The sequence below is a fragment of the Chaetodon auriga genome, chromosome 12 (assembly GCF_051107435.1).
Source record: "Chaetodon auriga isolate fChaAug3 chromosome 12, fChaAug3.hap1, whole genome shotgun sequence".
Taxonomy (NCBI): Eukaryota; Metazoa; Chordata; class Actinopteri; order Chaetodontiformes; family Chaetodontidae; genus Chaetodon; species Chaetodon auriga.
In genome coordinates, this window is record NC_135085.1 from 19563646 (window position 1) to 19580471 (window position 16826).

General features: G+C 41.5%; 2 protein-coding genes across 2 annotated transcripts; one reads left to right on the forward strand and one right to left on the reverse strand.

Annotated features, from left to right (window-relative positions):
* Nucleotides 1-1706: 1706 nt before the first annotated feature.
* pnhd (pinhead) lies at nucleotides 1707-6421 on the reverse strand. Its single transcript, XM_076745785.1, has 7 exons — nucleotides 6099-6421; nucleotides 5489-5584; nucleotides 5161-5300; nucleotides 4597-4873; nucleotides 3575-3756; nucleotides 2656-2714; nucleotides 1707-1984 (listed from the first exon to the last, which is right to left on the reverse strand). Exons 1-7 carry the CDS (start codon nucleotides 6148-6150, stop codon nucleotides 1834-1836), a joined length of 957 nt encoding a protein of 318 aa, XP_076601900.1. The 5' UTR covers nucleotides 6151-6421; the 3' UTR covers nucleotides 1707-1833.
* Nucleotides 6422-8504: 2083 nt separating this feature from the next.
* LOC143329791 (serine/threonine-protein kinase NIM1-like) lies at nucleotides 8505-13909 on the forward strand. Its single transcript, XM_076745857.1, has 4 exons — nucleotides 8505-8896; nucleotides 9052-9330; nucleotides 10658-10926; nucleotides 11433-13909. The coding sequence occupies exons 1-4, from the start codon at nucleotides 8827-8829 to the stop codon at nucleotides 12186-12188; spliced, it is 1374 nt and encodes a 457-aa protein (XP_076601972.1). The 5' UTR covers nucleotides 8505-8826; the 3' UTR covers nucleotides 12189-13909.
* Nucleotides 13910-16826: the final 2917 nt, after the last annotated feature.

Below are 16826 nucleotides of genomic sequence, written 5' to 3' on the forward strand. Positions count from 1 at the left end.
GAGTTGGAGTGACTGCAGGGTCCTGGGGACTCGACTTTTTATATCAAATGCTCCTGTTCACTCTCCAGTGCGCCCAAAGCCTTGGTAAACAGCAGTAAAGATGCTATTTGGTCGCAAATGTAAATCACCAATCAGCGAATGTAAAGGGAGACTAATGGCGGTGTAAACAAGGTGTGAACTCGATTGTAGATTTTATTCAAGCCCATTGTCTCCGCGTCTGGCAATAAAGGTTCAAATAAACTAAATTCAGACTCTGAAAAAGCTTGGTGCTCATCGGAGAGTGACTGTCGCTGTGGAATATAGTTTTCTCTGATAGAGGAGGAATGTAAAGAATATGAACAGAATAAACTTGGAGCTGATCTCTTGAGGAAGTGCACTCTCCATGGGAGGTTAACTGCGCCTGAATGAATCCATTAATTTAGAATAATGGGCGCAGTGTCTTAGGTGGAAACCAATTACTTCGCTAAAGAGACGGGTGTCGCTGGCTGCACGTCGCCAGATTTACATAACTGCTTATCCTGTTACTGGTGGATAATCACCAAATTTGCAGTTTTATTTTATTTTATTTTATTTATTTTTTTAAAGAAATGAAGCTGGACTGATCTCCTGCAATAAGCTGACGTGTTGCTGAAAGATTATTAGACTTCCAACCAGTGATGTTTTATTTTTACAGATAAAAAGAAAAAATGCTTCATATAATTTACAGCAGTATGGAGTAAGTCACTCTGAACGTGACTTACATTATGAACTCCCTTGAGTTCACACTGTGGTTCAGTGGTTCAGTTTATTATGGGTCTACTGATAACGGTTAGACTTCATCACCTTACATACGGAAATGCCTCTTTATATATAAATACCCAATAAATATATCTGATAATTGATTAGGTTATTCTTTAATCGTTCTTATTTTTCACTTATTTCTCTCGAAGCCAACTCAGTTCTTTGCCAGGAAACTCGGAAATGGCTCACTGTGCCATTTGGTTGCTTTGATCTTTACGCACAATTACGCACGAGCGAAAGACAGAGTGACACTGAAAAAAGTTTGCTTCTCTCACTGTAATAAACATTTAAGAGATCAAAGTTTTGTTCTGCGTGACACCTTGAAAGCATGCCATAAAACCTCTTGTCTTAGGCTGACAGAAAAAGAGACACAAAAGTGTTGTTTCACACGTTGATATCAAAATAAGGAGCTATTACCTGCACGTGTGTTTTTTCAAAGGCACATTTGCAAAACTGGTTGGCTTTTCATGTGCTGCTTTCCAGGGCTTCAAAGCTTCATACTGGCTCTTTGAAACTTTAGACCGCGTTTAGTGACACGAATTCATTTCATTCATCTAGTTTGTCTAAAAGTCTAAAAGACAATCAGTCTGGCCTTTCGATATCTGCTCGTTTCTGTTAAATTTACTTCTTTTCTGAGCTGAAATCTGAGCTTTCTGCACTTAATATGATCACATTTGTCTTCTAATTCAAACGAGGGCTACACACTCTGCTCTGTGGTATAATGTCTTCAGTGCCATTTTAAGTTCATTTTCTTTCTTTGTTTACCTGGCATACCTTTCCAAAATGTTTTATTTGCATTTTGGAAAACTTGCTGTTCATCGGTCCAATGACAAGTCCTCACAGATTGTTGTATTAAATTTATATACAAAATAATCATTTTTACATATATTACATATAATACAATAATACTTTAGGATAGCAAATTCTTAAGCCAATGTTACAGCATATGATGGGGTCATCCATGGGCTGCAGCTACTGTGAAATCAAACTTCATCTCCTGACAAAGACATTTTCATCTCCTGGAAGTTATTTTCCCATTAGGAGGTGCAGTGTTCAGTTTTGACAAAGGCAGGAAGTGATGGAGAGGATGGTACGTGTCTGCCCATGCTGGTTAAGGAAGCTGTGGCTCTCGTGGCCCTGAGGAACACAAGATCTGGACTGTCTTTCGGCCCATAAGAGGCAGATTTCTGGATCAGATGGACTCCTGTGGCGGAAAAGTGAAAGAACATAAAAATCACTTTGTGCACTACATCAAACAGCTGCTCTCTGCTGTATGTGTCACCTGAGGCAATTAAAAGCCTAGATTACAGTATCTACAAATGGCCTGCTGTTGACCTGTCCAGTTTCACTAGGATGACAGTCAACTTTAGTATGGCAGGTTTTTTGTGTTGTACTTTTTCTTGTTATTGTTGTTTTACTGTATGATTCTGATCAAGGATCTGCAAATATGGCCGTATTGCAACCGTGCAATGCGTGAGAGGATTGAAGTATAATGAATCTCATCCATTAAGACATGCATTGACCTCTTGACTATATAATGCACGTGTCTAGGAAAGTGTGTCTAAAACCAGCCACAACACATCTACTAGAATATTTTCCTCCTCCAGCCATAAACTCAAAGTCCAACAATGTAGTAAAGGAACTATGAGGTAAACTTGGAACGTGAACCTCTTATGCTTTCCATGTATGTAAGATAAACCTCCCACAATCACAAAATAAAGCAGAAGGCATAAGAGGGACATTTGGTGTGGGAATTAACCTAAAAAGACCAACATGCTGAGTGCAGAGAGTGTCAGAGCTCACAGGCAATTGTTATGAGAGGGGCAGACGAGGTGTGTGTGGGGGTGTGTGTGCAGCAGCTGTGGTCGTACTTACCTGAGAAGGCATCGGTTTCCTGTAGTGCAGCCTCCCAAACATCTGCCCACATCTATTTCCTGTGGAAAATTAGCAACACAGAGAGGGCAATCAGCTCACAGCTGCTCACAAATATTGACCCAGTTGAGTTGGGGGCCAGCTGCTGTTTAGCATGTTAACTGCTTTGATTCAACACCTGCAGTGGCCATTTGTGTTTGCGCTGCGCTCGCACCTTTGGCACTGAGGCACAGCAGACGACCAACTGTGTTCAGGAATACAGCTAAAATCTTATCTTAAAAAATAACTCTATCAAGTTATTTGATGTTAAAGTCACAATTTTTGGGATATTTGTGATGTTGAGAAGGGCTGTGGGTGAGCTCTGGAGTCAGTGCTTCAAAGTGGGACTTTTGTGACTGAAATGAGTTTAAGGGAGAATAATGAGCCAGAATCCTCTTTTTCTACATGGAAAACAGTTTAAATCAGGTTTTCATTGCCTTTTCCTGAATGAAGATGAGCTGGGACTCAAATCTGCCAGTCTAACTTGCATATTGCTGCAGGTTGTGCACAAATAAGCATGGAACACATCCTTCACGCCAAGATGTGCGGTGCCAGCCACTGGCCAGTGGATTGGCTTGATTAAGTGCCGTCTTCCACACATGAGTCTGATGAATAAAGATACTTCATTAGTGTCTGGCACCCAACTAGATCTCCTGTTTCCTCTCAGCTTGATTACAAAAGAGAGTGTGAAACCAGAATCACAAATGAATCACTCCTCTAGTGTTAAGTATGTGAGCAAAGAAGAAATGAAGCTCATCTTTAAAGGCTGGATTCGAACAAAAAGTTGCACTCAAGGACACTTTTGTTGTGGATGATCAAGACTGATGATTTATGAAAGCTAGAAATAGAGAAAGCATATTTTTTATTGATAGTTTACACCTACTTTGAGCCTCTCCTCTTTTACTCCATCTGCATGGTGGACCGTTTCATAATAATACTCCACATATGGGACCCGGTAGCAGCTCTCCTTCAGCTCACAGGTCGTCACTGTCTGGATGAGGTCCGCTTTGTTTGGGGTCTCCACCAGTGCTGAGTCAAACTTAGTGGGCACGCAGGAGAATCCCTCTATGAACGATCAATGAAGGAAAAGTTAGAGATACGTTGGCAGGAAGAGCAGCTTGATTATAATCTGTGATCCCAATGTAAACAAACAGAACAGTAAAACACAGGATGATCCTCTGATTTTCATCACTCTCCAACTGACTGATGGGGATTTTCATACACTAGATGACACCTTCGTGAGCTGTATTTTGTTTCGTGATGCTGTTACATAATTGTGCATATGATTAATAATAGAAAATAGACCTATATTTCCAAATCAGGTTGTAACCAAACACACAGAATGCTGACTTTTCACCACTAAATTAACTCTTTTATTATGTATGTAAAGCTAAATCCCTGAAATGCTTTCAAAGCAAGGATCGTGGCTTTAACTTTAGTGAGCAGGGCTGCTTTGACTGTGGTCCTCCAGTGAATATCAATTCAACTGAAGTGTGTGCTCGTCTAATGTTTTATAAAGTGTATTAACACAGTGGCACTACAGCCTTTTTATTTGAGTAGTCTAAAAGGTTGATGTGGGAAAAAAGGTTCATTTTATATGGGCATAAAATTTAAACTGTGAGGCCAGTGGAAAAAACAAAACAAAAAATTATTTTCCATCTTGTCCAGTAAAAACTTGGTTTACATTTTTCTAAATACAGCCGAAAGTCGACTAATCCACTTAATTCATAACCTCTAACCCCTTTTGATGCTAATTGACTAACTGACTGCACATTTTTGCCGTCTGATGGTCAATATCTCCATCTATAGTGGGTCATTTTTAATTGATTGGCTGCTCTCCGATCACTTGAGCCCTCTTCCTGTTTTGGCTGTTGTCACAGGTTTGCTGCAGGTAGACACACACACCTGGTGAGCCCTTGGACCGGGAGCATCCTCCCACGTCGATGACCGTCTCGTACGGCGTCTCGGAGTAATAAGTCCTCAGTGCGGGGACGCGGATGCACTGGCTCAGCTTAATCTCACAGTGGCACTCCTCGATGACCTCCACCTCCCGGGGTCCCTCGAACAGAAGCACCCGGTCCACACGCACCCCGGTGGGCTCACACACCTGGTTCATCCCGCAGGAGGGCAGCTGCTTCAGCGGCTCGGAGCTCTCCGGAGCCGCAGGTCCGCTCGTTCTTGTCTTTAGTAAGAGAGCCAGATAAATTATTGTTTGCTTCAGACATGTCAAAACAAGTTTCTGTGCACTTTAACGGAAGTGATGCGTAAAGACGTGTGTTTTACCCAGGGAGCTTATGACTGGTTCATGCAGGGTTGCCCAAAACAATATTAATAATGCGTTTGATACTAAAATAATGCTTTGTGATCCTTAGTATTAACTTCAACTTAATGTATAGGACTGTTAAACGAGACTCAGCATAATCCCAGTCACAGCGCGCCCTTGTGGCCGTGTGGGGAAGCGCCACTTACTTTTTTGCTCCTGAGAAATTCCAGCATTGAGGAGTGTTTGGAGTATTCCTGCTGTCCTGCTTCATGGGATGGCCTGGATGCTCCCCCGCAGTGCGACCTGCACATCCCCACATCAACACTGACAGGACTCCCAGAGATGTCTGTGCACAGAGACGAAAACACCAAATCGATTTGATGTCAGACAGCAGGGGAATTATTATTATTATTATTAGTTATTATTCAGCTGACTTGCTTTTAACTTTCTCAGTCTCTTTGAACCAGACTTTGGCTTCTGTTGGAGAATTTGCAGACGGCTCCTCTGAACATGTGGTGTAATGTAGTGCTTTACCTTGTCCAATGTAGACAAAGTGGCTCTGCCTTTTGCAGCACACCCTCTGCGTGAACAGGTTCCTGTGATCTATGTGTTTGCTCAACACTCCACTCACTAGAGAACACAACAGCAAACATCAGGGAGTCAGCACTGATATCATTTTGCAGGTTATACTTCTCTAAGAATGATATATATGAGCAGATGCAGATCTATTTGTCTACATACAAGTTAAACATGGGATATTTTAGTACATGAATCTATTTTCTTCAAGATAGTTAGCAGTTATTTAGCTCCAGAGAGGTATATGAATGTTTAGAAACAGTTTTCCAAGCGGAAAAATCACTTTCAGTTACTTAAAACAATATGAAATCATGCATGACTAAATTCATCTGGAAGTTTTCATTTTGCATTTGCATGAAAAAACCTTCAATAGTTCATGAAAATGGAAAGTGAATTTTCCCTCCTTTTAAAAAACATACATGTCAATGCATCACATGCAGTTCTAGCATCGCACCCTCTTCTACCACTCATGTTTCCAGTCATATCAGGACGGATGAGCGAGTATATTTGAGCAGCTTGTCAGTCCATTTAGTGCAGCAGTAGAATAGAACAGAGCAACAGTACTTACAGGTCAGGTGGAGGGCACACAGGAGGAGAAGGAATGGTCGGGGTACATCCATGGCTTTAGTCCGATTCTGCTCCTCAGCTGCCAGATCCTGAGTGTCCCTCTGTTCGCCGATGCCTCTGATATTTATACGGGATCAAGCCTCGGCCCCAAATGTGACCTGAAAACAAGGTCTCAGAGTGGTGTGGAGTCAGAAGAAGAGCGAGAGCTAATCAAATTTCCATGCTGAATGCTTAGTGGGATGGAGCTCCTACAAGCAGGGGCCACTTCAAAGGAAATCTCTCCAGCTTTTCTGTTTCTGTCGTGAGGGACCTGGTGGCTCGAGTGTGTCGACAGGCCCGAGTTCACCCTAATGAAGTGCTTAAGTAGCCTTGGGCCATTAAAGCGTCGCTGACTCATTGGCATTAATCATCTTTTATCTCAGGGGGAAGGTGTTTAGCACCTCCGACTTAAAACAAAACCTGGCCCAAACACATAAACAGGATCAGCATGGGGGCCTGAGCCTCCCCTTCAGAAACCTCCAGCACCTTTGTGTTTATTCAACATGACACCAAATGGCCAGACCCCTCAGAGCTGCCCCTCAGACCTCAGCTTCTCTTCAGAGGAAAGAGGCAAGATGAAGAATTAGAATAACATACTCTACGTGTTTTCAGACGTGCCAGTCTCTGTTTTTATCTAACGTATGAGGTCAAATGGAAGCTGAACTAAGAACACAGCATGCTGGCAAAAAAACCCCTACCAGAATACACCTAATCTACAGGGGCAACCTGAATACTCCAAATGCTTTTATTCCTTTTTTTAGACTAAAATAATGTTACTTTAATCACGGGAAAAAGTTCTGCTGTGCCACAGTTTTGGCCTTTGACTGATTCTCCATTCGTACCTTAATAAGGTGTTAGTCCGTCTTTGAAGTGCTGATGTGATCCCCTCATTTTCACCGGGATCAACGGATCATCGTTCAGAGAGCCGTCAGCACTCAGACACCTTGATTAAGGTGACGCCTACGACAGTTTCAATTGCTGATTCCTTTCATGAAGTTACGGCAAATCTTATTGAAATTCTATCATAATCCTGGTAAAACCCAGATACTTGTTAATTACTTGATTTAATTATGTAGATCATGCAGTATGTTGTCAGAAAAGCATGCAACTCTATAAAAAAATGACCACAGGTGGTTGTGGAGGGGGTCAAACTATAATGTTACTTATCGTTTAGAACTGTCTTGTTTTGTTTTGTATAATTCTTCTTTTTAACTGATTTACTAATATCTGTTCTGAAAGACTTGTCATCCATGTTGGTTTGCAAGTTGAAAAATGGAAACCTCTCCAACCCCCTGACAGCTAGACAAGATTCCTCTGCTGAGGAAGATCATGTGACACCACTGAAAGCTGCAGGGCAGTTATTAATGGCCATGGTCATGAAGTACTGTGTATTTAAATATTTTCTTGGTTCTTTTTTTCTCCATAAAATTGGTGTCACTTACTGTTTATTGATTGGTTTTGCTTATAAACCTCAGCTGCTTGATATATTTTACCTTTAGACAGCTTAAATGCATTTTTTCATCTCTCACTCATCTTTATCAACGCACACATCATACATTGCACCGTGATTTTCTGTCTCCAGTCGTACACTTTGGTGTTCAGAAACAGGCCTCTTCTGTTTCTTGTCAGTTGAGTGAAATTTCTCTGAATGTAGCAGTTGATATTGTAGTTATTGTACCTGCACCTGTCTGAATGCAGCCTCCCTTCCCTCTCCAGCAAACCTCTCCTCAATAGGTTCCCAACATGAATTCAACATTGCACGTGCTGAGATGATCCCTGAGGTGATGATTGGATTATCGTGAGTCACCCCCGTCATAACCCTACAGCTTATGCACAATGACTGTCAGACAATCCCTGTGTCCGGTCTGGAGCAGCAGAGGTTGACGGGAGAGACGGCTAACAGACAGTCCATCAGTGTGTCTGTCTGGTGTCACGGACAGTGTCTGGGTCACTGTGTAGCTGTGTGGCCCGGTCAGAAGGCCACGCTCACAGGCTCTCCATGTTCATGTCCTTCAGCTTTTGGGTGAGATTGTGAGAGTAAAGTAGCTTCTTTTGCTTTGATTTGGTGGAAAATGAGAAGAATTTAAATGGTATTTGTTATCAGTGCAGCCCTCAAAAACAAAGCACGGCTGACAAAGTAGAAAAATGAATTAGACCAAAAAAAAAAGTTTAAATTGTAACGTAAAAATTAAATTAAGAAGTCTTCAAAACTGCAGTTATAACCTGCCCTTGACCCCTAACAGCACTGCTGGTCACATGCAGCCCATTGTAGAGTTAATCCCATCAATCTCCTGTTCAAACACCTGCATCATGTTCCTGTCTAGGGGTTAAAGAAGCCTCTGTAAAGCTCGTCTATTGTCTGTCTGCATGGGAGGAGTCCAGCACTCTGGGATTACAGCAGTGCTGGATTATACACCAGGAGACAACACAGGGCGAGAAAGAGCAGCGGCACCATAACAGCATCTGGGCAAGGCAGCCGGTTATCTGAGAAAGGTCCTCTTGGAGCACTTCTCCTGATGCATCCTCCTGATGGTTGTGAATTCACACCATGCTGCTCATGTAATTTGGATTTTCCTTCAATTTTTGGTTTGTGGAATCTTGTTTTTGTGGTAATTTGCCACTTTGTTGTCTTCTGAAATTTTCAAGAGGTCAGATTACAAAGAAAACTTCTGGCGCCTGGAACAGAAATCATGTATTTGCACAACAGAAACAATGCCATCAACACTCAAAGGAGTCAGAAGAACATAAAAGGGAAAACATGTGAGTATGAATCACACCACTGAATTTAAACTGTGGGATTTTAGGAATTACGGTTTTTTGTGGAAAGCAATAAGATGTAGTGGATAATTTCAAACATTTTAACAAACATTGCTGTTGCAACCCAAAGTTCGACTTGACTCTTCTCTCCTTCTCAGGGGCTCACTTAAAGTCAACCCCCCATCGGGACAACATCTTCACCCTGACCTCCCCAAATGTGAGGAAGACGGTGGAGACGAAGGAGAACATGACAGAGGAGCAGGAGGTGATGCAGCAGCACACCGCGTTTGGGAAGGCCCTTTATGATCTGACTCATTCAGAGAGGGTGATGAACGAGCTGACGTTTGGACGGCGGGTGGGGCTTTACGAGCTGAGAGGAGAGATCGGCTCCGGAAACTTCTCCCAGGTTAGATTGGGGATACATGACCTGACCAAAGGTGAGATGCTGGGTGCTTTGCCTCTTTTGACCTCCATTTTCACAGGTTCAGTCATCAGATAGGGCACGTGGCTGAAGACTGACAGCTTGACTGTTGCAAAGATTGAATCTGTTTTTTGGCCACAAGGAAAAACATTGTTATTGTTATTTGTTGTTGTTATTTCCTGTTGATACCTCAAAATTAGAAACTACATGATCCATGTTAACTAGCATGAATATGAGTTTAATTTGTTTAATGGCCTCTATGTGTTGGTGAAGCAATTTAAGTGCATGTGCACCATTCATAGCAATGATATGTTGGTCAAAAGGGGCCAAATCTCCTCCATGTAAAACATTGGAAGCATCCCTGTAAACATTGCTGAAACTGAATATAATTTATATTGAGTATCAGTAATCTAACATGATTTCAGATTGGTGCTCCCCTAATCAGTCACTTCTGAAGTTTAGATGCTTTTTCATTAAGTCTTTACATTATATTGTGAAATATTTGTATTAAATCCCATTTTCCATCATGAAAATGAACCAATATGATATAAAAATGTAAATATAGTGAAATGTGAAACACTGAAATTAAGCTATGTGCATTAAAGGAATGCTGATTTGCAATGATGTTAAAAAAAAAAGTATTTTTGTATACAATCTCAACATTTCATTTAAATATCTATAATGCTTTCACAACCTAGAGACATATTATCTGAGGTTTTCTCCTATATGGCTTACACAAGGAAACTCTTATTATGTCTCCCTGTAGCCTGTACTGTAGTAGAAGACGCTTTTCTGTGAGGGCAAATGACTCACATACTAGCTGGAAACTCTGAAAATGAATGTACAGACATCCAGATTAATTTCCTGGAAGCTCAGTGCAGCATATTACACGATGTACATCCAGTCTGGGTCAGTCCAGATGTCAGAAGACAGAGCTAATCTCATCAACCAGCCCTCCTCTAATCCACACTGTCTTCAGCCTTCACAGCCAGCAGCCTGTGTAAAGATGACATGATGCTGATAGACAGACGTTCTGTAGATCAAAATGTAGAGGGGAGGACAACAATACTTCATAACATAAGACCGCAAATCCTCACATCTGTGAAGGTGGAACCATGAAATGTTCTTACATTGCCAATCGATGTATTGCTTGATCCTGTAGTAACGTATTCATGTAAATACTAGAAAAGCAGAAAATGGCATGAGAAGAAAACATTCAAGTACCTTAAATTTGCACTCAAGTACACTGCTTGAGTAAATACTTAGCTACATCACACCACTGGTGTATTCCTTGTTGCCTCAGTGCCTTTCCCCACTCTGTATTATCTGTCTTCATCTGGCAGAAAGAGTGGCAGTAAAGATTCTGGATAAAGTGCGCCTGGACAAGCGATCGCAAGAGCTTTTCGCCTCTGAAATCTCTTGCATGGAGAAGCTGGCTCACCCCAATATAGTGCGCCTGTTTGAGGTGGTGGAGACGTTCAAGCGGCTCTACCTGGTGATGGAGTATGCCAGCGGAGGAGAGCTGTTCTCCCGTATCAGCACCAGGGGGCGCCTGTCAGACTTGGAGAGCAAGCTTGTGTTTTCTCAGGTGCTGTCTGCAGTCAAACACATGGTGAGTGAGCAGCAGCCTTCAGCTGAGCATTGTGAGCAGTGCATTTTGTTGTAAAATGAGAGTAGAGGTCCTCAGTGCAGAACATTAGAGAGCATTCAAAGGAGCAGTGTGTAACATTTAGGGGGCTCTGTTGGCAGAATATGGCAGAAATGGAATATAATATCCCTAAATGTGTTTTTGTTAGTGTAAAATCACCTGAAAATAAGAATCCTTGTGTTTTGTTTTGTTTTTACAGTAGCCCAGAAGTGACGAACTGAACACTGGCTCTAAAGAGCAGCTTTCACTTTTTTAGGGTTTTTTTTAAGGTTTTCTTCTTGCCATATTGGGGTATTCAATGGGTAACTCTGTAACTTCACCACTAGATGCCACTAAATCCCACACACTGCACCTTTAAAGATTCTCAGACGTTACACCAGTTGTGCAGGAGAACTGCTGAACTGTCTCATGCTCCTGTAAGAAAACCAAACGTCAGTACAACAATCTCAAACACTTTTCTCTTTTCCCAGCACGATAATAATATTGTGCACAGGGACCTGAAGGCTGAGAACGTCTTCTACACCAACACCTACTGCATCAAAGTGGGAGACTTTGGTTTCAGCACATCCTGCTGCCCCGTCGATGTCCTTCACACGTTCTGCGGCTCTCCGCCTTATGCAGCCCCTGAGCTGTTCAGCGAGAAAGGTTACATTGGTCAGTATGCAGACATCTGGGCGCTGGGTATCTTACTTTTCTTCATGGTGACTGCCACTATGCCATTCAAAGCCACCAACACGGGCAGGCTTAGGTGTTGTATCTTGCAGGGCTCCTATGTTATTCCCCTGTATGTACCCAGACAATGCCAGGAGATCATTAACGGCCTCATGAGGCCTGTTCCTGTGGATCGCCTCACTGTGGCACAGATCATGGACAGTGACTGGATGAGAGGTATTGAGTACCCACAGGCCTACCCAGCTTGTAGCCCTACACCCAACCGCCTGGTCGAGCCTTCCTACATCCTAAGCTCAGATGAACTGAATGCGAAGGCAGCGCTGGAGGATCTTGGCATCACCAAGATCCAGCTCCTCAGCAACAGCGTAGACTTGAGAAGCCCCATTACTGGGGCTTACCGGATTTTACTGCACCGCATCCAAAAGAGGAGGTCTGTGGAGGCTGTGGGCTACAACCAGACATGCAACAGAGAGTCCCGGAACAGACGCACATGGAGAGCAGGATCCGACGGCCTGCTGAACAAACAGCACTCTGTGGTCTGTATCATCATGTAATTCAGTTCTTAAAGGAATAGTTCAACAGTTTGGGAAATGCACTTACTTGCTTTGGACAACAGGACGGTGCAATGACTTCCCAGTCTTTTTGTCACATGAGGTTGCCAGGCAAACAGCTGAGAGGCTGCACCATAGTTCTGGACAGATGCATAAATTGTTGTTCATCAAGACAATGCAGCATGTTACTTGATGAGCTGTACTGGTGGTGCAGGAGTGCATTTTTGAGCTTTGGAGAGAGTCAAGCTAGTTGTTTCCCCGTCTTTATGCTAAGCTAGGTTGACACAGACTTGAAGTTGATGCTCGTCTTTTCATCCAACTTTTGGAAAGAGGGCGAATAAGAATATTTCCTAAAATGTTGAGCAGTTTTCTAGCTTTCTTCTGGTTTTAGCAAAGTTAAAGGGCAGAAAGTGGTTTCAGATTCGAACAGACGCTCTCGTGCTAAGGAGGTTTCTTGACAATGAAAGATTTACTCCCAAGTTGCTGTAAATCATACAAAACTTGGCACTCGTTTGTCCATTAAGATAACATCCAGAGTTTTTCCAGAGTGAGCTGCATGACCAACTGAGCATGAAAGAAATTTCACATGAGGGCTGACAGTGACCCTGAGATCCCTCTTTCAGTGAGGCAGTGTGAATGTGGAAATATCAAAACCATATGAAGGTGTTCTTTATCCATGAGTGAAATATCAATCAAAGAAAGGTAAGTGATAGTACTAACGAGTAGGGATCTGCCAATGTTTTAATACATTTTAGTGCTTGTAGTCTAAGCAACAAACATCTAAAATAACATAAAATACATGTGAAAAATGGACTCCTAGTACAATAACCTTTCAATAAACAAATCTGCAGGGCAAGAGGTTGTTTATTATTTGTTAGTTATTATGTCCTTACAAATAATTCATTGGATTCCATTTTTCTTTTATTTATTGTTAACACAGTAATAAACTTGACGAAAAAAATTATATCTGAAAATGATTAAATTAGGTCCTATTTCTTTCTGCAAAATTATATTTTTTTTACTTGTGTATCTAATTATATTTCCAATGTATGGTATTTTTTTTCATCTTGTAAAAATAGTTAAAATATGTGCATGTAATTATAAATGTTAAAATTTTGACCTCAAGAGTTTTCAAGCAGCATACATGCAAATATTCAAAACACACAAGTCAAAACATACAGTGTCAAGTGGCATCACAGTGTTTCAAATCACATATACATGAACATTGAAAACATTAACGTAGTTGAACATATTACCATAGAATAAGATCTTGCACCTGCAGTAACTGCTCATGGTGAAAGAAGAAAGTAGCTGTTATGAAGTTTTGGGGTTACGTTAAACGGTCCAACATATCATGGCAATAAATGCGCTGTCGTTTCCAAATAACTTTGTGGTGTGCAGTGTTTTCTGACTGCTGTCGTCTTTCTTTTTTCGTTGCCCTTTCTACCTTTCTCTCATGATTTATTAATCCAACATGTGTCAATCATCTGCACCAAACTTGCACAGACTTCTGTTAACATGAATTTCAACATTTTAAGTTATGAAGGTGGCACGGATACAACAACTGGAAACAACAAGTCTGTGCTGCTTCGGTTCTGATTTCTGTTTCTTCACAGCCCCGTTTACAACCGAATTTTCTCTGCTTTCTGCTCTGTATGTGCCCATCGTCCTATTTCCTGTAATTCATCGCATTTGTTTCAGTGGAAAGTCATTTTTTCCACGCATTGTTTCGCCATCTCATACTTTCCTTTCATGTTTTTTCCCTTGATAAAAGAGGGCTGAAATTTCAGCTCATGATGCCAACCAGCTATTTGTTTCTGCCCCAGCATGCAAACGCAAAGAGCGCAGCACACTTTGTCAGCGTTGTTATGATATAAACAAGAAGAAACTAAATCTCAGGACCAACATCCTTTTCAAGCTGCAACCCAATTCTTTGACCTCTGAAGATAGCGCATCTATTAGTCAATGCAATTTTGGATGTCCATCATAACATACCATTAATGTCTTGGTAATTGTTACGCCTTTGTCAAGTGATCTATCACCTTTGCCTTGGGGCAAAGTTGGCAGCCCATTCAAACAAATACTTCACCTGCGTGCATGGAGGATTCTCTGTTTATTAACGTTGATTGCTCTCAGTCATTCTCACCTCTCACAACATCAGATGGGCAATACACAGTAGTGCACCGGCCTGTGCTGTCTGTTGCTATTGAGAAGTATCATAACAACAAATATCTTTGCAAGGAAAAAAAATCCATATTTTCTGGAAGGTACCAATATGTGGAAGTCATCAATCTCCACAGACAGCATAGTCAAACATACTGCATTACTCACAATGAGATTTTATCAGCTGCGTGTCCCGGCAGTTCTTGTGAATGTCCATGGATGAGAGCGTAACACACAAAGATGCATGAGTGAATCCAGCACCATGTCACATCAGAAGGTGCTGGTTGTAAATCAGCACCACACACTCACAGATGCTCCCATTGAAGCTTTCGGCATGCTTGCTTTCTTTCTGCAGAGACGCTGCACGACAATCAGAATGTTTAAACCTCGTGATTTTACTAGCTTGATTTGCTAGTTGTTAGATTTAATTAGGTGTGCATCGTGTGCAAAGCAAACCAGCCGCAGCCAAAGTCCTAACAGGCTGGGAAATGTAAAAGTATCATGGCAAGATGGGAGGAAAAAAACAGGAACATAGCAATAAAGAGAAATATTCACAAATCAGTTTTCTTTATGTGCACGCTCTGCTCAGGGTCACAGCAGGGGATGCATCTTATCCCAGCATGCATTGGTGGACAAATTGCAGTATAACAGCTTGACAGTGTGTCATCGTGTGCATCTTAAAGTTATTATAGCTATGGCCTTTATATGTGTACATGTGAAAAGCTGCCTACATTTACATACGGCAAGTGGAAACATTACAGTGTGTAAAATGGTGAATGTGTAACTTCAACACTGTCACTATAAATGGCTGCTGACTGTGTCGGCTGCTTTTTATTGCATCTGTAATAGAACTGTGGTAGTCAACAGCTGCATAAGCTGAGAGTAGTTATATATCTACTCGGTACATTTGAATCGTATTTTAACATTCAGATTTTCCGTTTTTATTTTTGTTGAGGTGAAATATTGCAAACATAAGCGATGGTTAATGATGGTAATGTGAGGTGATGAAGGAGAATTATACGGCACAGCAGCCTCATGGAGAAAAAGATTGTTTTTCTCTTACAATTCGAAGTCTTCATGAATTTGTATAAGCAATTAAAGTGGTGTCCTTTTCTCCCCTCATTTACATAATGCCCCTCGTTTTATGAAAATACAGTGTAAAAAACAAAAGAATAAACTATCAGAGGAAAATACGACATAAAAGTTTTCATGTGAACGTAATAATAAGCTTTTACACAACACTGAGTAGGTGGTGATAAGTACGTTTATTGTAATAATGCTTTTATGGGCACACATATACTGCAATAAAATCTATACACAAAATGTATGAAAAAGAGCCACATTTAAACCATTTAGAAAAGATTAAGACAAGACTTTGAGCTTGTCTACAGCCCACATCGCAGAAAGGCATTTACATTAAGCAAATTAGCACATAAACAAGCACTTGATCGACATCTGGACACTTCATGCAAGAGATGCTCTAAATATCACATATATATCATTTACAGTCCATCACCGTTAATTAAACAGCTTATTGAATATCTCACGTCTCAAAAGGCAAGAAAACAGTCACAAATGCGCTCATTGGCATAGCTGTGCCAACGTGGTGTGTGGTGGCCAGTCGGCATCAGCAGTCCAAAACTGAACAGGAAAAGTGCCTCTGCGATTCGACCCAAGCTTCTGACCTTTCTCTGAGTACAGAGTGAAAGCAAAAGTAATGCTACAGTATTTCCTTGGCCAGCCTCCTCAGCCTGCCCTCCGGTAAGACATCATAAAAACTGCTTGTTGCTTAATGATAAGCTTTGGCAGAGGGATGAAAGATGAATGGGTTCCATTGTAGCAGGCGGTCGCCCTCAGACTCAGTAGGGCCGTCGTGAATGATGCTGTGAAGAGCAAAGATGTGCATTTAACATCAGCGCACACGTATCAAGATACAAACACTCATTTTGGAAAATATATTAAACACAATGATTTCTGTTTGAAACTTAAAGCTGTTGAAATAATCTGACTGCACTGGCAGAGATTTAGGTTGTTCAGACTCAAACATGGACAGACATGACATGATGAGATGGACAGTTTAGGCTTCAGTGAGCACCCACCCTCCGTGTTTGCTTCGTCTTTGCTTTCTTATCAATTGTCCTCATCAATTCTGTGACCCATCTCTCTGAGGGATCTGCGCACAACTCACGCCCCTTCCTCATCCTGAAGCTAGAAGATAATTGATGCAAACAGATGTTAATTTTGAGTCGCCATGATAGAAAACAAACACATTGGACGTCTTACTGTCTGTGCGTGTGTTCTTACATTATAGCACCGATGTTGCAGCCTCCATCTGTCACCTGCACTCTGTAGTCCACTGCATGCTTTTGTGTCCTGGGGCTCATTTGTTTCACATATTTGAAACAGCAGTCATCATAGGCCACTGAAGGATCAGAAATCCAGTACAGTCAGAAATCCAGTACGTACAGTTTAATATCA

Coding starts and splice junctions, on each gene's coding strand:
- LOC143329791 (XM_076745857.1), top strand. CDS start 8,827: ATGTATTTGCACAACAGAAACAATGCCATCAACACTCAAAGGAGTCAG. Junction 9,331..10,657: donor GATACATGACCTGACCAAAG/GTGAGATGCTGG, acceptor TTCATCTGGCAG/AAAGAGTGGCAGTAAAGATT. Junction 10,927..11,432: donor TGTCTGCAGTCAAACACATG/GTGAGTGAGCAG, acceptor CTCTTTTCCCAG/CACGATAATAATATTGTGCA.
- pnhd (XM_076745785.1), bottom strand. CDS start 6,150: ATGGATGTACCCCGACCATTCCTTCTCCTCCTGTGTGCCCTCCACCTG. Junction 4,874..5,160: donor AATTTCTCAGGAGCAAAAAA/GTAAGTGGCGCT, acceptor CTCTTACTAAAG/ACAAGAACGAGCGGACCTGC. Junction 2,715..3,574: donor TAAAAGAGGAGAGGCTCAAA/GTAGGTGTAAAC, acceptor AATTTTCCACAG/GAAATAGATGTGGGCAGATG.